The 26,976-nt window shown below is 36.4% G+C and overlaps 1 protein-coding gene across 17 annotated transcripts in view; it reads left to right on the top strand.

Annotated features, from left to right (window-relative positions):
- Window positions 1-24,445, top strand: part of kif1aa (kinesin family member 1Aa) — an 81,673-nt gene extending 57,228 nt beyond the window's left edge. For 8 of the 17 annotated variants that reach the window (XM_079882847.1, XM_079882853.1, XM_079882861.1 and 5 more), the window contains 23 exons: window positions 1,338-1,456; window positions 2,014-2,099; window positions 2,379-2,514; window positions 3,105-3,267; window positions 3,365-3,455; window positions 3,542-3,660; window positions 3,771-3,826; window positions 7,745-7,853; window positions 9,127-9,193; window positions 9,291-9,375; window positions 9,473-9,578; window positions 12,311-12,337; window positions 17,347-17,461; window positions 18,412-18,545; window positions 18,642-18,703; window positions 18,801-18,946; window positions 19,051-19,248; window positions 19,352-19,423; window positions 19,677-19,801; window positions 20,579-20,707; window positions 20,843-21,035; window positions 21,118-21,236; window positions 21,325-24,445. In XM_079882847.1, coding sequence (XP_079738973.1) covers window positions 1,338-1,456; window positions 2,014-2,099; window positions 2,379-2,514; window positions 3,105-3,267; window positions 3,365-3,455; window positions 3,542-3,660; window positions 3,771-3,826; window positions 7,745-7,853; window positions 9,127-9,193; window positions 9,291-9,375; window positions 9,473-9,578; window positions 12,311-12,337; window positions 17,347-17,461; window positions 18,412-18,545; window positions 18,642-18,703; window positions 18,801-18,946; window positions 19,051-19,248; window positions 19,352-19,423; window positions 19,677-19,801; window positions 20,579-20,707; window positions 20,843-21,035; window positions 21,118-21,236; window positions 21,325-21,367 — 2,500 coding nt within the window. In that variant the 3' untranslated portion in view covers window positions 21,368-24,445. Of the gene's footprint in view, window positions 1-1,337; window positions 1,457-2,013; window positions 2,100-2,378; window positions 2,515-3,104; window positions 3,268-3,364; window positions 3,456-3,541; window positions 3,661-3,770; window positions 3,827-7,744; window positions 7,854-9,126; window positions 9,194-9,290; window positions 9,376-9,472; window positions 9,579-12,310; window positions 12,338-16,896; window positions 16,921-17,346; window positions 17,462-18,411; window positions 18,546-18,641; window positions 18,704-18,800; window positions 18,947-19,050; window positions 19,249-19,351; window positions 19,424-19,676; window positions 19,802-20,578; window positions 20,708-20,842; window positions 21,036-21,117; window positions 21,237-21,324 lie in introns of all 17 variants that reach the window. The other 9 variants (XM_079882854.1, XM_079882850.1, XM_079882852.1 and 6 more) reach the window with 2 other exon arrangements.
- The last annotated feature ends 2,531 nt before the right edge of the window (window positions 24,446-26,976 follow it).

Genomic DNA, 26,976 nt, shown 5'->3' with positions numbered 1-26,976 from the left:
TTATTTATTTTTTGGTATATGCTAATGGTATTGTCTGTTCATGCTCGCAGTGTCCAGTACTGTCACATTTTATGTCATCGCTTCCACCTTTTTTTGTCATAAGCATGCTTTTTTTGTACCTCACCAAAACCCTTTTGTTTGGTTCAGCACTACCGTTATCTTTCAGTGTCTACCCATGGAAGATGGGTTGATGTAGTCATTGATATCAGATGGATGGAAAACTGTTAATTATGACAATCAGCTACTGTATATAAAAATGTCAATCTCAAGGTTTTGGAACATATAAATACAGTCGTATTTCTTGTTCTGATCATGGATGTATTGCTTATCCAAATACCCCACAATCATTTGCACAAAGTCACTCCATGTAACATATTTACTCATGCACAGACTATATAAAAGGACAGTTTGTGCTTAAGTAAAAATGTTTTAAATTTTTAATTACAACTATTATAATAATTAATAATAATATCAGTATAACAGCAATTAACATGAATTTTCAGAATGTTTTGTTCCAAAACATCTTGCGTGATTCTCATATGTACTTATTTGATTAGTGACCTACAGTAGAAATAGTGTGGAATCTTTAGTATTTATTTTTCATTTCTATTTCTATCATCTCTACCATTTAAATGTTTGGGGTTGGTAAGATATTTTAAGATATTAATTCTCTTATGCTCACCAAGGCTGCATTTATTTGATCAGAATTATCAGCAGCATTACTCAAGTCTTCATGATCCTTCAGGATGATCCTTCATCCTTCTTATTATCAATGTTGAAAACAGTTCTGCTGCTTAATGCTTTTGTGGATAATACCCCCCCCCCCCCAGGATTCTTTGATAAATAGAAAGTTTAAAGAAACAGCCTTTTATTTGAAATAGACATATGTTGTAACATTCGCTTTGAAATTTTAAAGCTTTCCTGCTGAATAAAAGTATTATTATTAATAATTAATAAAAGTATTATTATTATTTAAATCTCTCTGACTCCAAACGTTTTGAACGATAGAGTATATTACATTTTTCAGTTTTATTTATAGTTTTAAATGAAAAAAATAATCCCCAAATTTGGGATATCAGATTTTTTGGGGGTTTATCTTCACTTCAGTCCCATGCTCCTTAAACCCGCCCAACATTTACACATATATATATATAAACAGATAAAAATACTCTACACCTTCCTGTTTTATATCATGTATCCTGTAAGGAATAATCCTGTCCAGGGCCACAGCAGTGCCTGCTTTTGTGTATATGTTGATCAATGTTTTGTTTGTCCTGTTTGCTGTATAATTGATACCTTGGACATTTTCTTATTTTCTTCTTCCCTCTCTCTTTTAGGGCTTTTGTGTATTTGAGTAATCTGCTCTATCCTGTGCCCCTGGTACATCGGGTTGCCATTGTCAATGAGAAGGGAGAGGTCAAAGGTTTCCTCAGAGTAGCTGTACAAGCAATATCAGGTAAGATTAGGACTGTAAGTGTATTGCAGAACCTACTGGTGAGTAGAGTGGCACATATATCCATATATCATTGCTTTGTCTAGATAAAGATATTTATGATATATTTATATATATATTATATTAAAGATATTTATATATATATATATTAGGCATCACAACATACAAAATGAAAATAGCTGTTCTGAGATTTGCTAAAGATTACATTTAAATTAATAGTGTTTTTAAATATTAACTTATAGTGAGTTAGATGATGGCAAAGGTAAACTGAAAGTTAAAATATAGAAAATGAGCATGCACAATTTAATGTACAATAAATGAAAAAGTTCTCTAATATTGTTAGATGACCGATACGTACCGATATATATATATATATATATATATATATATATATATATATATATATATATATATATATTGTGAATCCTTAGTTTAAGGAAACAGGAAAAGTTTTGGGGGTTGGAGGGTGTATTTAGACCTGAGGGATTGTATATATAAAGGGCAAGCTGTGTGTGACTTCTTGAGGAAGTGATGTGAAGGTGCTCTGGTTTTTCCTCCAGCTGATGAAGAGGCACCAGACTATGGCTCTGGTGTCCGCCAGTCAGGCACTGCCAAGATTTCTTTTGAGGACCAACAGTTTGAGAAGGTATTGACTTTAAAAATATTTGTAATGGCTGGGAATACTTTTTGTGAGTGGGAGCTTAATAATTTTATTTAATTATTTTTTACAAATTTACATTTGTACAAACTTAAATTTTTACAAAAAGCTGGAAGATTTATAGTAATGCCCTGGAAAATTACATAAATGAATTGCTCAAAAGCGTGAGAACCATGACATATACTTGGTGACCTGCTTTGCTGATCTGGTCAACATGGATATTCGTATGGCAACTTACTTGAAGTGTTTCTCTTTTCCATTGAGCAGTTCCAGTCAGAGTCCTGTACTTCTGGTCTTTCCTGTGCTGGCGTTTCTCAGGAAGAACTACGAATTGTGGAGGGTGAGGGCCAGAATGCAGAGATGGGACTCTCAGCAGATGAAGTCAACAATAATACCTGTGCAGGTAAGAAATATGGAACATACAGGGCATCTTCAAAGAAAATTTTAGAAAAGAAAATCATACGCAAAATATACTATTAAATGTACTGCATAGAAAAACATGTACTCTACGGTTTGGGATTGGTTCAGTTTTTAATGCTCACCAAGGCTGCATTTATTTGATCAAAAATACAGTTAAAACATTAATTGTAAAATAGTATTGCAATTTCAAATAACTGTTTTCTTTTTATATATATTTAATATGCTCAAGAAACATTTCTTATCACTGGTGAAAACAGTTGTGCTGCTTAGTATTTTTGTGGAAACCATTATTTTGTTTCTTTGAAAGAACAGCATTTATTTTTAACAGACCTTTTGTAACATTATAAATGTCTTTATTGCCGCATTTGATCAATTCAATACATACTTGCTGAATAAAAGTATGAATTTAAAAAAAAAAGAAAGAAGCTGACCCCAAATGTTTGAATGGTAATGTTTGCAAGTGGAAACATGACCTATGAGTTTGTGTGTCTGAAGTCTGAATCTATATGTCAGCTTCCCATATAGTTTTCATATTATTTTAAATTGACATATTTTCTTTCATGTGCTCTTCAGTTAACCCAGAAGAGTTGGACAGCCCTGTAAAAACAGGTTTTGATGGCATACTGGACGGCGCTCTGGATCACTTGAGGATTGGAGAAGTCTTCACATTCAGAGTTACTGTGCTGCAGGCATCAAGCATATCCGCAGAGTACGCAGACATATTCTGCCAGTTCAAGTGAGTGCCTCTGTCCTGTTCTGAAGTCTGTTTCCACTAGTGGACATTTGTCATTGTTCTAAATCTAATATTCTTTCATTAAACTCCTCGTTTGTAGTTTTATTCACAGGCACGATGAAGCGTTTTCCACAGAGCCGTTGAAGAACACTGGACGTGGTCCACCACTTGGCTTCTATCATGTGCAGAATGTAAGCTTTGCACTATAACTCAGAGCACCACGTCACGCTGTTTTTATTAAGCTGAGGGTAAAACACTCGTTTCTTCGATTTTCCAGATTGCCGTGGATGTGACCAAGTCCTTTATAGAGTACATAAAGACTCAGCCGATTGTGTTTGAAGTCTTTGGACATTACCAGAAGCAGCCTTTCCCTGCGCTCTGCAAGGATCTCATTAGGTAGATCCTGGCAATATTTATTATTTCCAAATCAGATTAATACATGCTACAAATGTCCGAATTCATCCATCAAAGTTGTACTGAAATGACAGCCAGATCTCTTTTTTCAGTCCGTTGCGCCCATGTAGACGGCAGTTCCCGAGAGTCATGCCTCTTTCCAAACCAGGTGAGAGCAATGACTATTTTTTATGACCATTAACATTGAAGCCCCCCCCTTTCACCCCATTGGCCACTGCATGTTTTGTAAAAAAAATAAAGCAGTTGCGACTGGTTAATGTTTCCTGCCAAATCACGTTGAGGCTGAAGCTGTTTAGCACATATTCTCCGTCTTTTTGTGTTGCCTGTTTTATGTTGCTTTTTTATGTTTTGGGTCCATGTACCCATGTCACAGTCTTTATGTTGTTGGTGGTGGGTGTAGCCGCAGATAACGACACCCCTCCTGATCGAGAGAAGAACATGGACCTGATTCGCTTCCTGTTGCCAGAGGTCTTCAATGGGGCTCTGGTGGACTCGCTGTCAAGCCACGCCCTCAATGCAGCAGGCGTGGCTGTGTCCTACCTCCTTGAGGGGGAGGAGCAAGCCAGACTTCCGGCCCCGCCCTTGTCTATCTGTTCAGTAATTAAAGCGCAGAAGCCGGGTCTGTAATGGTTCTGAGTGCTTAAGGCCAAAGAATGTCCCTGAAACTAAACCTCTAGTCAGTCTAATGCGCTGCTGATAATATAATATAATACAATATAATATAATATAGCGTTGTCAAAAGTACCAAGTCGATACTGAAAATTTAAAACACTTCGGAATGGCCATTGTACTCACACGCTCATTAAATATGTCTGTGATTGGCTACAATGATGAGCGCTTCAAAAACATGTTGTAAATATACATCAATGGCACTCTTTAGCGAGCGCTTACACAGATACACACGGGATCATTTGAAAGCAGGCGTCTATCAGCTCTCAAACGCACCCGTGCGTTGATCATTGTAGCCAATCACAGACATATCCGATGAGCTCGTGAACACAATGGCCAATCAGAGGTGTTTATGATTAAAATGGTACCCAAATCGGTACTTTTGACAACACTAATATAATATAATATAATATAATATAATATAATATAATATAATATAATATAATATAATATAATAGTGCTGGGCAACGATTAATCGCATCCAAAAATAAAAGTTTGTTTACATTATATATGTGTGTGCACTGTGTATAATTATTTTGTATATATAAATACACACATATACATGTATATATTTAAGAAAAATGTGTTATTTATAAATAAAATATTTATATATAATATAAATTATGTATAAATATATACATGCATACGTGTGTATTCATATATACAAAATAATTGTACACAGTACACACATATATTATGTAAACACAAACTTTTATTTTGGATGCGATTAATTGCGATTAATCGTTGCTCAGCACTAAATATAATAGAATATAATTCTTGTTATTTCTTAAGCATGTTATACTTAAAAATGTGTGATAATTAGGCAGTGTCCACTCATTTCCCCCAATCCTACGGGAGTCACACAAAATCCCTGCATTGACAGACTGAAGGACGCTTTGTTCCAGGGACTGCGTTTCGGCCTGTTAATACTGTGTGTGGGTGTATGTCTTTTTCTCTCCCTCAGCCTCTCCATACAAACCTTATCAAGCAGATGGACAATTCTGGTCTTTCTCTCTGACATCATTCACCAGAAATAAATTGATGAATAGTACCGAAATAAGACTTTGTGACTGCATGAGTAAAACTGGTTGTTCTGTCACTTGAAACTGAGCTTGATGATGCAGTGGTCTCTAAACATTTGCAGGATATTCATTTTGGGTCATTATTATTATTATTAGGTATTTCGTTGTTAGTTTTCTTGTCTACTTATGTGTCATATTCAATGGTTTGTCTTACAGAAAGAAAAATTTGAAAGTAAATGACAGTTAAATATGAGTTTAAGGAATAGTTCACCTTCGAATTAAAATTCTGTCATTCAGTCGTATTTCATTCTAAACCTGGCTTTTTTCTGTTGAACACAAAAGGTGCATTTTTGAGCAATTGTTTTTTATATATAATGTAAGAATATGAGTAAAAGCAAAACAACTACAAAAAAGCAGCATAATTGTCTTCTGAAGCCACACGATATATTCTCCATGTATAGTCCAGTCATTTTAAGCCAAAATGGGGGTCAACCTTGAACAAATTGCAACAGAAGCAAACTCAACTGATTTTGTATCCTCAATATGTCCTGAGTAAGGAAAAAAAAGTCCAGAAGAATCCCATTAGGGGAAAGTTTCGAAAAAGACCCAAATATAGCCTATTCATACGCCTATTAATTTTTTTTCTCACGTGAATAGGGTAAAATTTTTAACCTTTAGATATCAACATGAAAATTACAGAGTTGATTACTTACATCAAGACAAACAAAAAATGTATTACAAGTTTTTTGAAATGGTTTGTTAACATGGACGGACAGTGCATAATCTAATTACATATGTGCTAATTTGCATAAATACCACAACAGATCTAAACATTGGGTCTAGCCAGGTGAAAATGTCTTGTTGAATCTTGTTGACATATAACAGTAAAATACTTAATATTAAGGTCTGAATGGAACCCATTTAGGCTACCCATGAACATTAATACATAGAGGCAGGAAGAAGTACTTTAAACCAGCCTTTATTAATTATTATTGCAGATATGGGGTTTGGGGCTGGGTCCGTGGGACTGTTTCTGGGGATTTACTTTTTATTTTACTTACCCTTTGTCTTCTGCATTCTCCTTACCATTGTCTCCTGTTCTTGACGCAGACTCGTCCCCCAGAAACAGTCCCACGAACCCAGCCCTAAACCCCATCTCTTAAAAATTAATAAAGGCTGGTTTCTAAAGTACTTCTTCCTGCCTCTATGTATTAATGTTCATGGGTAGCCTAAATGGGTTCCATTCAGACCTTAATATTAAGTATTTTACTGTTATATGTCAACAAGATTTAACAAGACATTTTCACCTGGCTAGACCCAATGTTTAGATCTGTTGTGGTATTTATGCAAATTAGCACATACGTAATTAGATTATGCACTGTTCGCCCATGTTAACAAACAATTTCAAAAAACTTTTAATACTTTTTTTGTTTGTCTTGATGTAAGTAATCAACTCTGTAATTTTCATGTTGATATCTAAAGGTTAAAAATTTTACCCTATTCACGTGAGAAAAAAAATTAATAGGCGTATGAATAGGCTATATTTGGGTCTTTTTCGAAACTTTCCCCTAATGGGATTCTTCGGGACTTTTTTCCCCTTACTCAGGACATATTGAGGATACAAAATCAGTTGAGTTTGCTTCTGTTGCAATTTGTTCAACCTTTTTTCCTAAAATGACTGGACTAGAAAGCGCATGAGAGAAGTAGAGAAGTCTGCTTCCTTTCAGTGTATTTCATATCTTTAAAAAAAAAAAAAAGTTGATCTAGTTGACAAAATCTGAATGAATCAAACAGATCCAGTTCTCTAGTTCAACTCACTGACTCAATATGCTGCTATCGTATGATTTCAGAAGACTTGTATGAATCACTTTTATGAGACCTTTATGGTGCTTTTTTTGTTGCTGCCATTTTGGTGCTTGATCCCAGTACTCATTAACTTTCATTACATTGAAAAAAGCGGACAGAATAAAGAAAAATCTCCTTTTGTATCCCACAGAAGGACAAAAAGTCATACAGGGTTGGAACGATGTGAGGGTGAAAAAATAATGAGAGAATTTTCATTTTGAGGTGAACTATTCCTTTATTAATTCTGCTTGGCATGTGCAGATGTTCAGGGATCACTGTTATTCACTTGACTTTATTCATCTTAACAGCAGTGTGCCTTTACATCGGACCCCTGATCTCCCACTCCTGGTCCTCTCTAACTATATTCTCTATTCCTCCTTTTATACTGTGTGATCCATATCTTCCTCTCTCCTGTGAAACTCTAGTATCCCTCTCATCTGCCATTGAATTATTATATAATTTGGTCTATGATTAACTCAATATTGGTTTGACTCTCTTTGTTGTTCCTTCTTTCTCTATTTTCTGCATAGTACCTGCCACCAAACTGACAGCTCTCACACGACCCACAGCAGGACCGTGCCACTGTAAATACGACCTGATGGTCCTCTTTGAAATCTGTGAGCTAGAGGCCAATGGAGAGTAAGTGTCTTGTCTAAACATTGACCTTTTCCCTTTAAATTGGCCTTTAACTGATTCAGTCTGAGCAGAATCGATTGCTGTCTTCAGTGTGGCCTGTAAAACCAGTGATATCCAGTGTATCCTTATAAAATGTTTTAATTGGTTTTTAGATCGTGATATAAAGGAAATCATACCTGTTCTCATTCATGTAATTGCTCTCAGTACCATCAGGAATCATTTTAGACACTTTACAACTCTTCCCAAAGGACATTTTACACACTTACATATACTGTATGTACAGTTTGGGGTCAGTAATTTTAGTTTTTTAAAAGAAATTCATATTTTTATTCAGCAAGGATGCATTAAATGTATTGCTGTCAAATCGCTTAATCGCTATTAATCCCATCTAACATAAAAGTTTTTGTTTACATGATATGTGTGTGTAGCCTACATATTATATTATAGATATGTCTGTGTGTGTGTATATACTGTATATACACACACACATATATTTATACATTTATATTAGTGCTGTCAAAATTAGCACGTCGTGCGATTATGTTTTTCAGTTTAATGCGTTAAAAAACAATATTTAATGCAGCATTCGTTTTTTCTGTCATCCTTTGACTATCTTACATTATATGATCACGCTCTTATTCATACAAATGCTTTTAAACCATTAAAGCGCGACAAGGCAAAAGAGAAAGTGCTGTCTGTGAATGTCCTGTCTCTGTGACACACACACACACAACTCGTGTGCATGCCAGAATCATGCGCGCAGACAGCGCACCAGAATCGAGTTCTCTTTCGTGCTTGAACAAACGTATGTGCTGAATTATGTTATACAATGTCATGTGTGCACTGTGGTCTTAAACTCAAATTAGTTATACTGTACATAAAATTTGCACCAGGACCTGTTAGAGAAACATTTTTGCTGTATACACACACGACTAAATGACAATAAAAGCTGACTTTTCTTTATCGAAATTATATCTAATACATTTGTTTTATGGTAACTTATATGAAAACAGTGATGTCTAAGATCAATTATTTATCAGCATACCAAACTGGACATGCTTAAAAAATATAATATACAATTAATATCAAATAATTATTCTATAATAAATATTTTTAGACGTATTTTCTATATAAATATATTACGTATTATTAAGTAAATAATTATTCCTAATTAATAAATCTATTGGCTTTGTACAGTAAATCCTACACTGTGTTTCTACCTCCAGGAAAGCTTGACTGCTGGTTATTGTATTTGACATGTATCTGTCCCTTGCAGCTATATCCCAGCAGTAGTGGACCACCGGGTAGGCATGCCCTGCCATGGCACATTCATGTTACATCAGGTACTGGAAAACGTTCTTTTTTTTATTGTGTAACACAGCAACCATAGTCCATACTAATATAACATTAGAGTACAATATGACAACATTTACATAACAGGGCATCCAAAGGAGAGTTACAGTCACCATAGTACATGAGTCAGGAAGAGATATCGAGTGGAAGGAAGTGCGAGAGCTGGTTGTTGGTGAGTCTGGCCTCAAATTCGAACTTATGCTCAATGCATACGAGTAAATAAGAGAGATATTGTGATATTCAGCAAATGGGATTTTCGCGTTTGACAGGGCGCATCCGGAACACACCTGAAGCAGATGAGACGATCATCGACCCCAATATTCTCTCTCTCAACATACTGTCTGCAGGATACATTCGACCCACACAAGATGACAGGTACCTTCTCAACCCTAATAAATATGTCAAGAAGACCAGTTTAGAAGTTTACAATAACATGACATTCTCATGTTTTCCATGTCTTTAACACTAAACATAAGACATCTTGAAAATTATGCTTGTCATTTTATTTTTAAGAACACTGCCACAAGAGGTTACAGTACATGGGAGATTTATTCTTCTGTCATGAAGCCTTTTTTCTCCTTGAACACTCAGTAGCAGAGTTTGTCCACTTTGGCTGTTTCGCACTCCACTCTTTTTAATACCAGGTCTCCATTTTAGTGATTGCTGCACTTAATACGACTCTCTCCTCAGCCTTGGCATATGATCTGAGAGCTGAAGCCAAGCCTGCGAGACAAACAGTTCTCTGCACAACTTTAAAGCAATGAGTTTTTGCCAAAGAGAAATGAGTCAGTGAACCAAACCTTCCAAACAGCTCTTAAAGGCTTGACACAAGGGAGTGATTCAGAATCAAACGGCAACGCAACAGTGCCAGCCTTAGATAAAGACCAGAAGTATATTTACACTTTTATGTTCCTTTGCACAAACATACCATAACTCGCTGCACGGTTGTGGGCACTGACAACTGACACATCCTAGAACTGCCATATTGAGGCTTTTAGCATTATCGACAGGGTGCAAAGTATGCTTGGCTTGGGGAAGTCTGATCCTAAAATGAAGGTTTGAACCTTAAAAAGTACACTACTGTTCAAAAGTTGGGGGTCGGTACGATTTTTTAAAATGTTTTTTAAAGAAGTCTCTTAAGCTTACCAAGGCTGCATTTATTCATTCAAAATACAGTAATATTTTATTACAATTATTACAATTGTACAACAAATATTATTACAATTAAAACTGTTTTCTATTATTCAGTGTCACATGATCTTTCAGAAATCATAATAATATGTTGATTTGGTGAAAACAGTTGTGCTGCTTGATATTTTTATGGATTCTTTGATAAATAGAAAGTTCAAAATAACAGCATTTCTTAGAATGTCTTCACTGTTACGTTTGATCAATTTTATGCATCCTTGCAGAATAAAAGTATTAATTTCTTAAAAAAAAAAAAAAAAAAAAAACTTACTGGCAACTGACCCCAAACTTTTTTTAACAATAGTGAAAGTAAATTGTTTTAATTTTTACATATTACATAAGGAATGTAATTAACACATTGTTTTTTTTTTTACTTTAAAGGTTAAAATTGTGTCCAAAACTATTTTCAAAAACTGAAGTTATATTTGAAGATATTTCTTCCTGACAAAACTGCTTCTTTTAACGCTTTTTTCATTAACAGCGACAATATAATTAATCAACAAACAACGAATCATTTTGTGATTTAACTGAAAACAATATTTTTTTTAAGGGAAAATGGTTTTAGAGTCATTCTGAGACCCCTTGGAAGTTAGTCATTTTTATTTATTTATTATGTATTTTTTATATTTACGTAACACAAGTATATCATACAAAAATGTTCTGTGTAATAAGTTGATAGTAAGATTGTTGTTTACTGAAAATTAAATGGTTAGCGTTTGGCTAACTATGCTAGTAGCTCCAAACACATTTGATATGTGCAAAATGAACAGATTTTTTTACCATTTTTAATTCTAAGACTGATTTATATGGTACACAGGTGGAATAAACTTAGATAAATGCTTAAAATATATTAACACAACCTCTCAGCACGCCTCTTTTTTGTTGGATTGTGTTTAATTATTGCAGAGACCTTTCTGCATGACATAACAGCAGCGAGTCAGGATACGAATCGCTTGACTGACAGACTAATTCCTGCAACTGCTCTTTTTCTGTTTAATAAAACTCATAACTAATAATTCCCCTCCCACTGCACACATGAGACAAAATGTGGTTTTATTAGCCACTATGAAGGAGGTCACAATTCAATCTGAAGATATGAATTCACTATTTTCCGACATGGAATTGAAAAATGGTTCTCTAGTTCACCTCCTTGCTGGTTGTGCAAGTCTTCCCATCTGATGCTGGTCTGCATTTGTGTCCATTCTCATCTGTTCATTCCATTCGCTCTGTCCGCACTCCATTGCTCAGATTCAGCTACTGTACCCTCTCACTGAACCACACAGTGGATCGAGCTCTGCTGGTCACCATCACGTCGTTGTGATCTGCATGTGAAGATTGTTTTTTTTTTTTAAAGAAAGCTTAACGTTAAAAACACTTGAAGCTTATTTATGAAACTTTACTAATAGAATCCATCATTAACATTCTCTCATCATGATAGTTATTGGAAACAAAATGCTACGTTTCTCATGCTAGCAGCCAAACAAAGCATTTTTTCATCTGCAATGCATTACTATGACATCACCTTAAATGGGCATCACATATCAGCATCCAGACTTTGCAAACATGAAATGCTTAAAGTAAAGTCATAATCATTTAGATATCTTATATTATCAGATTTATCCACCGATGCAAAACTGCATGAAAGAGACATTATTGCAAACCTCTCGTTTCAAGCAGCTGTGACCTCCTCTCCTGCGATGTAACCACAAGTCCTAACTAGATAATCCAGATTATACTTACCCATAAAACCATGTATCGGAGCTGGATTCATGCACCAAGGACAAAGCTGTGACGGGAGAGTTGTGCAGAGGTCTCATCAGACACAAGCTGCTGGGCCTCCACACAAGCTCCTCTCCACAACCTTCTGATTCTGACATTTCTCTAGTCCACTAACAGAATGTTGTTTTGTGTTTTTCCAGACAGTTTCTTGATTCGGACATGCCTAGGTATATTACCTTCAAATCCCTCTCCTCCCATTTTATCAGACACACACACACACACACACACAACAGAATGTTTATTTTTCATCTTTTTATTTCTCTGGCCATCTGTCTAATCAACCTCCATCGTTCTTTGCGTAATTGGTTTGGCTCTCAAATACTGTTCTTTCTGCAATCATGTTGGTTTGTCTATTTTTTTTTTCTCCTTTCCTCCTACTATTTCGGAAAATGTGAGAGAATTTCACTCTGGCTCCCGTGGAAATGCTTTTGTGTGTGAAGCTTCTGTTGTGTATTGTATGTTTTTGACATTTTTGGCACCAGGTGACTGGATTGCATGGCTTGGCTTTTGTATGGGCTGCATTTTTGGCTGAATCATTTACAGGAGGTGTGGTAGAGATCATAGTCACGTTCCCAGTTAATAGGGAACATTCTCAGAACTTTACGTTAACGCTCTAAAAGTTATGAAAAGAATCTGATCTTTAATAATGCCCTCAAAATGGTAGCACAAAAACAATATTTATACATTGCTTACGGAATGTTTTTTTTCTGATTTTTTTTTAGTTTTTAATGTAACTGAGGACATTTAAAGCTAACGTCCCCATAAAATAAAGTTTTTCACATAACCATGAAAAACTATTGAACATTTTGAAAGTTTGATTTTGGACGTTTCAGGGAACATTATAACGTTTTCATAACTAAAGGGAACGTCAGCAAAACTTTCTTGGAACATTTTTGCTAGCCGAATCCATTTTATGACAGCTTCATAAATAAATTTGTAATCTACGTCAGCCACTTCTTCATCAGTCACACATTCCTCCAGTTTAAACTAAAAGCGTTTTTATAATATTTTTAATGAGTCACTCTTACCACACACGCTCCATCAGTCCCACATAAAATGTATTGCTCTTGCTCAACAAATTCTCAACAAATTAGCTGACATCTCTTAATTAAAAATGTATGGTTTCATTTAAACAGCTCTGCAACTAGATCAAGTTCCATCACAAATGTCAAAGCAACACCATAAAACACAATTTCGCCTGTGTGGGGCGATAACTGTTGGCCAGACCACACACCATGAGGTCTGTGTTGTTTATGGGCGGGAGGGCTTGCTCTGCTAACCTCAGTATTAATCATGAATCTCTGAACAAAATTAGTGTTATGTTAGTCCACTGAGATTTATGATCTCATATGAAGAAAATGCATTTAGTCAAGTTTATTGACAGGTAGTCTTCCCTTGCATTCTCTGCTCACATTAGCCAGTCTTTTTGACCACTAGGAGGTAGTGTTGATCAAATTTCTTTAAAGGGTTATTATGCTGCCTGAATGACTACAGTATAAGCTAACATTTCTAAGAGCTGCTTGCAGATTTCTAATGATTAAATCAGGACAACTATAATCACAGGAATTAGCTGCTTGTTTGTAAATATAAGGGTGGTGTCGCCACAGAGCGGTATGAGAGCATTGTTTTTATCCAAATCTGTTTTTCTTGTTGCAGTGCCAGAACTGTTCCATTTGCCAGGGCTATTACAGATCACACTGAGAATGTAATTTATCATACACATAATTCAACACCCTCTTTTACAGAAAAATTATGCTGTATAGTAGTAAACTTGTAACCTGTAATTCACTGTATATGGTGGTATGATAATGTACAGTTAATTAATAAGTGCATTTACATCTGCAAGATGTATGTTTTAGAGTGTTTGCTCATCTGCAATATGTCTCTAAGACGATTCTTGTCAGATGTTGAATAGACATTTAGAAGATGTTTATGATTTAGAATGTATGTAAAACTGCTTTTTATAAGACGTTTATCAGATGTTGTACACAACTGATGTTTTCCAGATTAAGCGCTCTTTAGTAGACATCATCTGGGATTTTTTTAATCATTGTATGTGCTTCTTTAAACTTGCAACCCATAATTCAACTGTAGAATAGAAGTGTTTGAAAATAAATTAGACAATTTGTGAACTGCAGAAAGAAATGTAGGAATTGAAAGCAAATCCCAGCTAACAGAAAACATTCTCAGAACTTTCGCACATTTTCTGGCAAGGTTCTCTCAAAGTTACGAACAAACATTTTCCAGTAAGGTTAATAGAATGTTCATTAGTTATCTGGTTGAAAAAGATGCTGCCTGAATTTTTTAAGTACAATCAACTTTGTTGTTTAAGTCATTTCAACTTAAATTACATTAAACTGACTTTAAACAAATTTGAATCTTGTATAACTCAGAAAAAAACTTATTTTGATGAGTTAAAGCAATGTAAAAACATGTTATCATAACTTATTGATCATATGATATTTTAGTGTACATTATTAATGGAATTTGTTTTTCTGAAACATTAATTGGACACTCGTCAAACGTTTTTTTGTACGTCAATACCTACTAGGCCTATTTGTATAAAAATGTTCAAAACATTTAAAAACTAACATTCCCATAATGTTTGTAAAATTATAAAACTCAAAAAAATATATAATTTGTTTTAACTGGATGTTTTGAATGTTTGGAGAACTCAGAAATAATGTTTCTTCAATGTGAATATTATCAAAATGTTCTTAGAACATATTTTTGTTAGATGAGTAATGATTTGGGAAGGTAAGATATCTTCACATAATTCCTCAAAGTATTTGATATCATTCTTAGTAGACACTTTGTCACCTTGGCAACTGTACTATTATCCACACCAACATCCTCCAATGTAGTTCTTACTGTCCCAAGAGTTAGTCAGGGAGTTGAGTATAGCCCTACAGTGTCCCTCCTCCCATATATGTTGTCACAGAAACCAATTTTAATTTCCAGCAGTTTGGGTGGCAGTGTGCAGCTCAACAATCCATGTAAGCATTACCTCAGCGGTAGCATGCTTGCTTTCTAACCCTTGTGCAATGAGTAATTCTTCAATATTATTTAGGTCCTCAATGCAGGCAGAACCAATAAACTTAGAAAGAAATGTCCCTCTGTATATTTTGCCAAGAACATGAGTTATAGTTTGGATTGGCTGATATAAGAAAATTAAAGGGAAAGAAAAATTGAAAGGGAAGGTAACAAAACAGGAAATATCTTTTATCGTGTATAAATGGGAGGTGGAAATTATGCTCACAATCCCTCATCTTGCTTGGTATGCTGAGCTTGATTTATGTGTTTTTTTGGGAGTTAACACTAGCGTCAGAAATGGGATGGCTGGGTGTCTTCTAACTGTGTTTGTATCCTAATCTGCTAAAGCCAGCTCAAGCGAGTCCAGTAGCTGTGTTTTGGAACATGGTAGTTGGCTTCTAGCTGGTTCAAATTGGTTTGGGTGCTTGATGTGGGAACTGATGGGGGACTGACTGAGCTGGTAGACCTGAGCCCAACATCACATCATACCATCTTAAGGCCATGTTGTACACTCTCAGAAATACATTTTAGCAGTTACTGAGATGGTACCCTATCAACTGTGTACCTTATTTAGCCCTAAAGGGTGCACATTTGTACCTAAATGGTAGAGATTAGTACCCTTTGAAAGGGTATCATTTAAGTGACAGCTTTTGTACTATGTTTTCCTGAGAATGTTGCTGGTTTGTTCCTGGTCCAAGATGATCCAGCAGCTCAGCAGGTTCCCATCAGTTGCAGGGCTGTAACTATATTTGAGGAGGCACGTACCACAAATATTCACAATAGTGGTTGATCAATATGGAGATGTCTCTTCATTTTCCCCCATGGCATTAACAACTGAGGGTCACTTTCAAGTCATTCCAAATGGAACCAATGAATACACAAACGTGCCTTGTTAGGAGACGCATGACAAATGAAAAAGAGTCTGTTCCATGATACACTACTCAATTTTCTGTGAAGTCTGTCGACCCAAAATCTACAAACTGGCTTTGACTTGTCCAGACTGCAAAAGTCTAGAAAATGTCTTTTCTAGAATTGTCATTTTTGGGTGAACTATCCCTTTTAGGACTTTAATACACTTAAGTGGGACGTTCTGTGACCCTTGAAATTTCCCCCACCATGTTTCATTATTTTCTCCCCATCTCTTCAACAAATCAAAATTTCCAGTACCTCTTTCACTCCTTTTTGTCTGAATGACAGCCACAAAGCTGCCTACTGGGTCATGCCGGTCCATTCACTTTAACACTCAACATATAAAGCACACAAGCTCAATCTATCACATACCTCAGAGAAGCTCGGCCCCTCTCATGTACTTCAGACTCAGGCGTTTCCAGATTTAAGACCCTTACCTGGCGTAGGGCCAAGTGGATCCAATCTGTGATCATTTCAGTGGGTTATGACCTAAATTTATCAGAGCGAGGGAGGGTACTATAGCCTTGAAGTTCAACAAGGTGAAAATAACCTATGTGTAAGAGGCAGCCCATACTATTTTCATATAGGATTTTTCAAGGGTCAATATTAGTTCAGTTGTACTTCATGGAAGTCTATGAAATCATAACAAAGCTGATGTGAGTTGATTGGAGATGCAATTACATCGCTCATTGAGATAAATTGAGATAAATTTGCTATATGCTTTTATACTTCAGTTTACCTCTCCGAACTGTCTTACTTATGATTCTTTCCTTTCCACCTAAAGCATTTCCTTGGGGACTGATTCTAGGTATAAGTGTCCCCTTGTACCTGCCTCCCTCTTTGAATGGTTACGTCTTTCATCCGTCATCATTTTAATTTTGTTTTATTGTCATCGTTCTACACATCATTGGTGGTGGCATTCATATCTAGTGAGGAAGCTGTTTTGTTGCATGCATTTATATTGTCTCGTAGTCACAATTTTTAAACACTCTTAAAATGTTACTTTAAAATATTATCTTTTTAACAGTTAAAAAAAAATGACACAGACACTGTATTGCCTTTTAGTAATTGTTTTGCCTAAAAACTGACACTAGTTATTATGTATTATTAACATAGTTAATGCATTTAGCCTGTTAATATTTATGAAATTCTAACATGAGTGAGAGAATATGTAAATTCACCTTGGTCTATGTTGAAATGATATCTTTAAGGCTGTTTTCTACCATCAATATAGGACATTCTTCCGTTTTGATGCTGCTTGGGATTCATCCATGCACAACTCTTTGCTGCTAAACCGTGTCACTCCTTATGGAGAGAAAATCTACATGACTTTGTCTGCTTACTTGGAGGTAACCAAGGCCATTTACTTATTTAGTTCCATGATTTAGTTCCAGATAATTTAATCTAGCAAACAGCCAATGGCATTTGTAATCAAGTACTGTACATATGTGAAAGAGAGGCAAATGGCAGTAAACCTTGTGACTCTATAGAGCACAACAGTATCTTTCCAGTTTTAGTAGTTGTCTTGGTTCTGGAAGTATAGTTGCCATTTATTTTTCCACAGAGAAAAAAAAAAACTTCAGTGAAGAATTTCATGACATGCACTAAACCAAACAGCTCAGAAACATTACAAATTTTGATTTAAATCAAACAAGTATTTGAAAATCAGTTAAAAATACAACATTCCTTGACTTAACATTTCATGAAGCATTGCAAATGATGTAATCAAAAACTAGTATAGTAAGTATACTAGTATAGACACAATACATTTTTTTTGAAAGAAGTCTCTTATGCTCACCAAAGCTGCGTTTATTTGATCAAAATACAGTAAAAAAAAACAAAAAACAGTAATATTATGAAATATTACAATTTAAAATGTTCTATTTTAATATATTTTAAAATATAATTTATTTTCAATGTCACATGATACTTCAGAAATCATTCTAATATGCTGATTTGGTGATCAAGAAACATTTCTTATTATCTATGTTGAAAACAGGTGCTTAATATTTTTGTGGAAACGATAAGCATTTATTTGAAATATGTTTTGTAACAATGTGAAAGTCTTTACTCTCACCTTTGGTCGCTGTAGAGCTCTTTTGGCGTAATTTATTGTTTTTGAAAAAAAATGTATGTTTAAATAACATTTACTAATGATTTCAACAGAATCATATACCATCAGTTAACAACCTTGGAGCTCATTGGAACCCAACTGTTGTGCTCTATAGGTGTTGCTTGTTCTTGGTAATTTTAAGCACCATTTTAGATGGAAAAGCTTACAATGGTTTTCTTTTCCCAGATGGAGAACTGCACACAGCCCACAGTAATAACCAAAGACTTATGCATGGTATTCTACTCGCGAGACGCCAAGCTCCCGGCTTCTCGCTCCATCAGAAACCTTTTCAGCAGTGGCACCTTGAGGCCATCTGAAGGGTACGGCTGCTTTAAATTACAGCAGAAGTCCTTTGCAGTGTTCCTCTTTTAATTGAAGTTACCATAAGGTTTTGTGTTGTTTGTTTTTACACGTAGAAACCGTGTAACTGGAGTGTATGAGCTCAGTCTGTGCCACCTGGCTGATGCAGGGAGCCCAGGTAAGACACTAGCCTGTTTAACTGAGGATTTATGAGATGCTGGGCAGTTTACATTTTAGGGGAGGTTCTGCTGTTGAAATGACACCTGAATGTGCAGGAATGCAAAGACGGCGCAGGAGGGTGTTGGATACGTCGGTGGCGTACGTGCGAGGGGAGGAGAACCTGGCTGGCTGGAGGCCCCGCAGTGACAGCCTCATCCTGGACCATCAGTGGGAGCTGGAGAAATTGAGCCTCCTGCAGGAGGTGAGAACATCTAGTTATTTGGTTTTTAATGTGAAATGACAAGAATGTGTCATTGGCGGCCCTGCTGAGTATCTGAGACTTCATTTCCTTCTGCGGTATGTTAGGTGGAGAAAACTAGACACTACCTCCTCCTTAGGGAGAAGCTGGAGTCCACCCTGCTGCTGGGCCAGGAGTCGCTGCTGTCCTGCGGGAGTGAAGATCTAACCGAGTCCTCTTCCCCATCCACCCACCTGGGCCTGGGCCACAGCCCCGGCCCCGGCCCCGAAACACCCAACGAGAGGCAGAAGGAGCTGGCTGCAAAGGTCTTTTTAAATTTAAGAAATTTTAAGATAACTTCAGGAAATCGTGAGAAAAAGGCTCTTGTCAATCAGTTTAACGTTCCCCTTTTCTGTTTATCCCCAACAGTGTCTGCGTTTGCTTAACCACTCCTTTAACAGGGACTACAGCCATGTGTGTGTTAGCGCCAGTGAGAGCAAGGTGAAGATATTAAGAATATTTTACACTATTTTACACGTTTTCCTTCTGTCAGTTATCAACAATACATTAAGAAGCTTTTAGGAGCTCAGGCCGCTGAGAATATACCGCCTTAAAAAAAGAGTTCTGACTATTGCTGCAGAAACCTACAGAAATTAGATTTTAGTCATGTGAAGATTTCTGAAGATATCTTTTTTGAAGGAGCATGTTGTGTTCTGTGTTTAATGACTGTTTTCTCTGCTGTGATGTGTTGTAGTTGAGTGAGATGTCAGTAACTCTTTTGAAAGACTCAGCCTCAGTGTGTGCTGAAAGCACTCTCACACCGTCCTCCACATGTCCATCACTTGTGGAGGGACGCTACGGCCACAACACTGATCTCAGGTCAGTAAATAGTGACTGCTGTCTCATTTAGAGATTTAAAAGAATTTTAACAAACTGATTTATGCAATACAGACTAAAAAATGCAAAAATTACAGCTTTTAAAATGTTTTTTTTTTCTGGCCTCTCCCGCCTACTATTGATCAGACGGAGGGGGTGTTAACTCGTAAAACTTTTTATGCGTTTTGGCCGTTCAGTCTGTAGGTGCGGATTGTTTCTTTACAAAGTAACATCGTCAACTACTGGCCTGGCATGCACAATACAGCGTTTTCAGTCGTTTTCGTGGATCCGGGGATCATTTTGACAATGGTGTCGCATGTACTCGAAAAACGCAAACGAAAAACGTTTCTGTGTTTAGTACATTGGTGTCGTGTAAGCGTACCCTTAAGCCCAGAGTATACTTTGGTTTTTACGTGTACACGAGGGTCCACTGTGTGATGCAAATATTGTCACCAGAATATATATATAAATTTATAAATATAAATTATATGATACATATAAATGTAAATTTTACTAAATAATTTGGAGTCTAAAAATGCTAGAAAGCCTAAAAAGTATGTCTAACCAAGTTGTGTTACAAATTTGAAGTTGATATCACAGAAATGTAGCCCGCAATGTCCAATTTTGAGTGCTTATGGTTTTGAATGAATGTCCACTATCAGGGCACTGACAGGTACAAGCTATATTGTCATGTTTAGGAACATTAGTCTAACTAACACCATCTAGCCTAACTAATACAGTAGTTAGTAACATCTGTATTCTTACTGCTCATATGTGTAGACCCCCAACACCTCGATCTCGTGCTGTCAGCCCCATCCCTGAGTCTGAAACAGAGGGCAAGAAGTCTCCTCAACCGTCCAGATCAAGGACCCACACTTTCGTGCCAGATATTCAGGAAATCCGTGTCAGGTAAAAAAAAAAAAATCATTATACAGAAGATAAGCAATTCCTTTTTATTTTACATTTGCCTGTAAAGTAAATTCAATTTCTGAGATTTCATGAATTTACATGTACTCTAACCTGTACTCTATTTTATTGTCACAGCCCAATTGTGTCAAAGAAAGGTTATTTGCACTTCCTGGAGCCCCACAGTAATGGCTGGGTTAAGAGATATGTGGTGGTACGCCGACCTTATGTCTACATCTACAACACAGAGAGAGACACAGTGGAAAGGGCCATTCTTAACCTGTCCTCGGCACAAGTGGAGTACAGCGAAGACCAGCAGGCCATGCTGAAGGTAAAACATCTACAAATATTTTATTTTCTTTATTTTCGAGTAAATCGACTGAACTGTAACCCAATGTCTGTCTGAAATGCAGACCCCCTACACGTTTGCGGTATGCACAGAGCATCGTGGGATACTCCTTCAAGCCAGTAATGACAAGGAGATGCATGACTGGCTGTATGCCTTTAACCCTTTGCTTGCTGGATCTATCAGGTACAGTGGAGCACATATCTAACTCTTTCACACACACAAAAAAAGACCTTACATGCCAATATTTGTTCAATTGTCTTCTTCTCGTCAGGTCTAAACTGTCTAGAAGAAGAGCCGGGCAGATGAGGTTTTGAGCCCACCACATGTACAACTCTTCGAGGACAAAAAACACTAAGGACTATACTTGTAAATAGATCTACTGACAGATCCCCAAGTTTCTGTGCTCAATCAACTCTCTGACCCTCTGTTTCCTTCATGTGTGTACCTGCACCTGCCCACACTAGCACCAACTGTGCACCTGTATCTTAAAGGCCCATTTGTTGTGCATCTACAGTGGCCTAAATATTCAACTTATAGCGCCAACAGAACTGGCTAACTACTTTTTGGGGTTAGAGATAGTATGCTTATGTAGTCTTCAGCAACATTTTAGAAAGTTTGAAAATTCTGAAGCTGTCAGCTCATGCAAACACATCTAAATTTGGTACTGTGAAGAGTGACGTCCATATCTTGAGTTTGGTGGGAAAATGGATCACATGGCCTTATTGTGCTACTCCTGACTTGCAAGTCTTTGCGTTTAAAACTGGTCGGTATTTAAGTAAGCAGACCATATGTTTATTCATCTCTTGGCTATGGAAGATATAATTGATCAATGATAAGCAGTTCTTAGCAAGGAGCAGATGAATCACATCATATTACGCTCTTACTCTCTTTAAGTGCAGTTCTTGGACACAGTACAGCCCACCATAAATACTCGTATACCCCTATAATGTTTCCCTTGTAAGGCCTTGAAATGCAGTTTTCAAAATAATCAGGACGCATGAGGAAAAATTTGGCAATGGAAAATGGTTGCATTCTCATATCTCTGTATGAGAACCGTTCATACAGATTTGGCCTATTTTTGTTGGAGTACTGGTCAGTAGATTTATCTAAAATGTATCATAATCCAGTCTAATATTTTATATAAAAAAAAGATCGGTATCCCCAAATTATCTTATACAGTATCTGTCTAATTTATTTTTAAAGTCTTATCTAGTTAGGTATTTATTTAACATGTTTTTATTTATTTCAGCATGTATTTATTGACAAAGACTGTAATATTTTTTGAAGAAGTACAGTGCAATTTCTGCATATGACACTTTTTTTTTATCATGAGTTGACTAAGCTCCATTTTACTGACCGCACTGCTCTCATTCCCCCAACACGACCGAATGCATTTGGGGAACAGGTTAGAAGTGAATGCTGGGATAGCTGCTATAACATGTAGATTACTTGAATTTTACTTTTTAGAGGTTAACTAGTTTTGGTTAAGAAAAAGTTTTTTCAGGTAGAGAAACATTATCATTATTGCCCAGAATCCTACATGAGTGTTTGTATAGTGGTCCGTTTTGGAAAATGGAAGGTTTAGAAGTTTGTTAGAACAAATCAAATGTACAGTACTGATGGAATTTTCTATACGCACCCCAGAGAGTGATGAGATATGATTTGTGCCTCTTGGATCATCTACTCTGTTTTTGTTTTACAATTTTCATCATCCACTTTCAGTACCACCCTTTCTCTTTGTGTGTAATCATTCTTGTGCACAGGCAAAATCAGTTTTAATTATTTTTTAGACAGTTTTCATATTGCACATGCCCAACATAAGACTAGGTTTTGGGATTTCTAAGCATGTCTAGATGGTGTAAAATGTTTTTTCCTCAACTGATTTGACTTGCAAATGAACTAAAGAAATCTACTTATTCACCCAGAAACATTTTTCATTTTAGGGACAAGTTTCTCATCTCTAACACCATCATGGACTCCAGAAATAAGCCCTTCTATTGTTCCAAATATCATTTTGGTCCTATTTTTTGTGATTAAAATCATATAACATATCTGACGAGCTGATAGATGGCAACACAATACGTTTATATTTGTCTCAGGTCGAATTGTTGTGCTTATTTTCAATAGGCAAACCCCCTCAAAAACAGGAAACCATCTGAGCTGAGATCGCTGATAGTTGTTCAACTTCAGCCGAACTAGATTTTATGGAATTTGAAACAACATTTTTGAGTTATATAATAACAGAAGCTGTGATTTAGACACGTTTTCTGACAAAGCATTTGCTAGCAGGTGGAGTCCTGTGGGCCAGACCTTGACTTCGGCAGTTACTGGAGCAGAGCTCCTGCTTTCCAGATGGCTTATTATGTGTTGATTGGATGATCCTGCAATTTGCCTAACTAACACAAGCCTTTCACCCATACTTGCATGTTCAGTGCACAGATCAATTGTTTGCAAATCACCTGAGGTTCCTCCAGGGCAGCAAGATTCAGGCACATGTGTATGACTGAGGCCAGCCAACCTACAGCACATGCTCAGTACAGCAAGAATCTGAAACCCTGAACAAACCTCTACTGAAAGCCTTGATATGTCTTTGAAATCTACACTTCTAATTCCAAAAAATCAGTTACTAATATGGATGTTTAGGATGGTATTCTGTTTCTGTGAGTAAAAGCAGAAAGCATATCCCTATGATTCTCAAACCCTGAAGGTTCTCTGTTCATGCACCTTTTCCTTTTTCCATGTATGTCAATCAGCTTCAATTTACTTTCACGACCAGTTCAGAGTAAATAAAAACAATGCCACTACCTTTATAAACAAGTGCATATGTTAATAGTAATAGCAGGCGTGTCAACAAAATTATTTAAAAAAAAAATATATAGTTAAAATGATCACTTTCAGTTTTAGTACATACTGTACAAGCAAATGTAAATTGTCTTAGTTTTTGTCTGTGTACCTTGTAGAAAGTAATGCAGAGAGCTGAATGGGATTGTTCATGTTATAGCCTGTCCTGTACCATTTCTACTAGCAATTTCCATAAAACGTTGCATTATCATGTTTCCAAGCTAAAAACATTGCATCCATTTTACCACCTCCCAAAGTGTAAGAATGAATCAGTTCTCATAATCGACACCAAATATCTGTGTGCTTCCATTCGCCTCTTATGCACAGACTCCATTCATGAGCATTTTTTTCTGTCGTTTTCTCTCAGTTTTACTTGCCTTGTATATAAACATGATTGCTGTGAATGGTGTAATATGCAGTTGTAACCGGTTTGTACCATCTTCAGTGGGCAGTAGTTCAGTGTCTCTTTCTGAGTGTTGGAATTATGAGTCAAATGTTTGTGTACACTTAACACATTGACAGATATGAAATAAATGTGGAACTTATGCAACACTATGAATGACTTTGTCTTTTGTGTGCGTTTATTGATTTTTGAGCCATTGTTTTATGCATGAGAAAATAGGAAAACTTTTTGAATGAGTGGTGCAGTGGTCCAATTTACATAGCGCAGACATACACCAACAAACAAGTTGTTTGGCTGTTGGATTTGGAATTTTCGGAAAAATAAACAGTATAAACACTGATCCAACCAAACCCAAAAAACGTGGTTGTTAGCTTTGTCTGTGAGGTGTGAATTTATTTTCCTTATGTCAGAACCCAGAAGACTAATTCGCTGCTGGAAATGAGATTTCCCTATGAGGTTTATAGGGTTTTTCGATTTATGAAGCCTGTGGTAAACTTGACTATACTCTGACGTTTTGTTCTACAACAAAAATTACACACAACCATAGTGAAAATTCGAAATTTATATCAGTTCTGTTCATTTTTGATAACAGGGCTGCTGTCACACATTCAGCATGAATTGACACTTTTCACAAGCTCTCACGCCACACATCTATTTTCTCACTCAGAGAAAAATCGCGAAGCAAAAAGACATGACATCGACAGACAAGAGACAGAGAAGGTTACTTTTGATATTGAACAAATTCTCAGCTCTCATATTCTGTCAATTTTATTTCGAAATTCAACCAATAAATAGCGTTTTGGCGCTTGTAAATGTAACAGATCATTGTAGCGCCTCAGTTCAAGCGCACGTGAACCGATCATTTAGTAAATAAACACGAATGAACAATAGGTAGGCCTATGTTGAAAGAGACGGTAGTCCAACACTTACCGAAATGTATCCCTCATACATACATAATATCGATTAATCAGTGTTTTTCAACTGCGAAAGAGGTTCATAAAACAGCTGGAGAACATTATGTCACAACACCTCAGGAAAGCCATGACCATAGCACGTTAGTTGGCTAGAAAATCAGCTAGCCTATAGAGGAATATTTAGCTAAATATGTGCACTATATTACATATTTATTGTATGTTTACTTATTTCATTAAAATATTATAACGTTATTATAATAAAAACCGTTATATTTAATTGAGTTGTTATTTTTAACCTTTAATAATCATACCAGCTGACACAATTTTCACAATTGCGAGTTTATATCTCAACAGACTTCCATGTTATACGTATAGTAGCTTGGAATGAGATCAGGGATATAGAGTGTGAATATATGCATCATAATTATTTGCATATAACTTATGCAAATGAACTATTGGAGAGCATATCAGAACATGAACCGCACTGATCTGATGTGAATGAGCAGGATGATATTCCTGAATGCACAGCATCTACCTCTGTCAGTAACACAGCTATGCCTCTCATGGAAGCTACACAACAAAATCATGCACAGATTCGCTAAATGTACCAGAGCTTGAATCAAACACAAGCTTCCATATTTTATGCAGTCCGAGACTGGTGCAAAAGAAGTGTCTCTGGTGAAAACCCACAGCAATTTCTGTATTTTTTGAATGGAGGAGCAGGAGTTGGTAAATCACACATTATCAAATCTATTTATGCAGAACCAACCAAGATTTTACACAGGTTTCCATGCATACAAGAGCATACTAACATTTCCAAGCCAACCGTTCTTTTAACAGTATTCACAGGTACTGGAGCCTTTAACATCTCAGGTAAAACACTGCACTGTCTTCTGAAACTCCCAAGAAGCTTGAAGCTTCCATACTAAGGCCTGGGAAACAGCTTGGATGAAATCAGGGCAGATCTTTCTAATAAACACATTTTAATTATCGACAAAATATCAATGGTGTCAAAACAGTTGTTTGCCTGTGAGACTGGAGACTGCAACAGATTAAAGGAAACCAGAAACCTTTTGGTGGCTAATCTTTATTAGCTGTAGGAGATCATTATCAATTACCACCTGTGGGAAGAGCAAAACCACTCTGTGTGTATGAGGACCATGTGCTGGACTTCTGGAAAGATCATTTTCAATTGATAACTATGACACAGATCATGAGACAGAAAGATGATCTTTTAGCGGAGCTGCTCAACAGACTGAGAGTAAAAAAGAAGCATGAGAAGCTGACTGATGCAGACAAGTGCATGTTAGAAACTGTCATAAGATCCTCCCCTGAAGAGTTTCCTACTGATGCATTACACATCTATGCAACCAATAAAGAGGTAGACAATCACAACAGTGAAGCCATATCCTCCCTCTTTTCAAATATTATTAACATTGATGCACGATTACAAAAAAGATCCCCGAACAGGAGGAATGAAAAGGCAATACCATTTAAAGGAGACAAACGTGACCTTATTGACACACTACAGATTGCTATTCACTCTCAGAAAAAAAGGTACAAAAGCTGTCACTGGGACAGTACCCTTCAAAAGGGTTCTAATATGTACCATTTAGGTACTAATATGTACACGTTTGGTACCAATATGTACACGTTTGGTACCAATATGTACCTTTGAGGGACTTGAATGCACTCTTTACAAAGGTGTACCTTTTGAAAAGGTACCGCCACAGTGACAGCTTTTGTACCTTTTTTTCTGAGAGTG

This window comes from Squalius cephalus (assembly GCF_949319135.1).
Source record: "Squalius cephalus genome assembly, chromosome: 10".
NCBI lineage: Eukaryota > Metazoa > Chordata > Actinopteri > Cypriniformes > Leuciscidae > Squalius > Squalius cephalus.
Note: the sequence above shows the minus strand (reverse complement) of the source record. Positions and strands in the feature narration are given on the sequence as shown.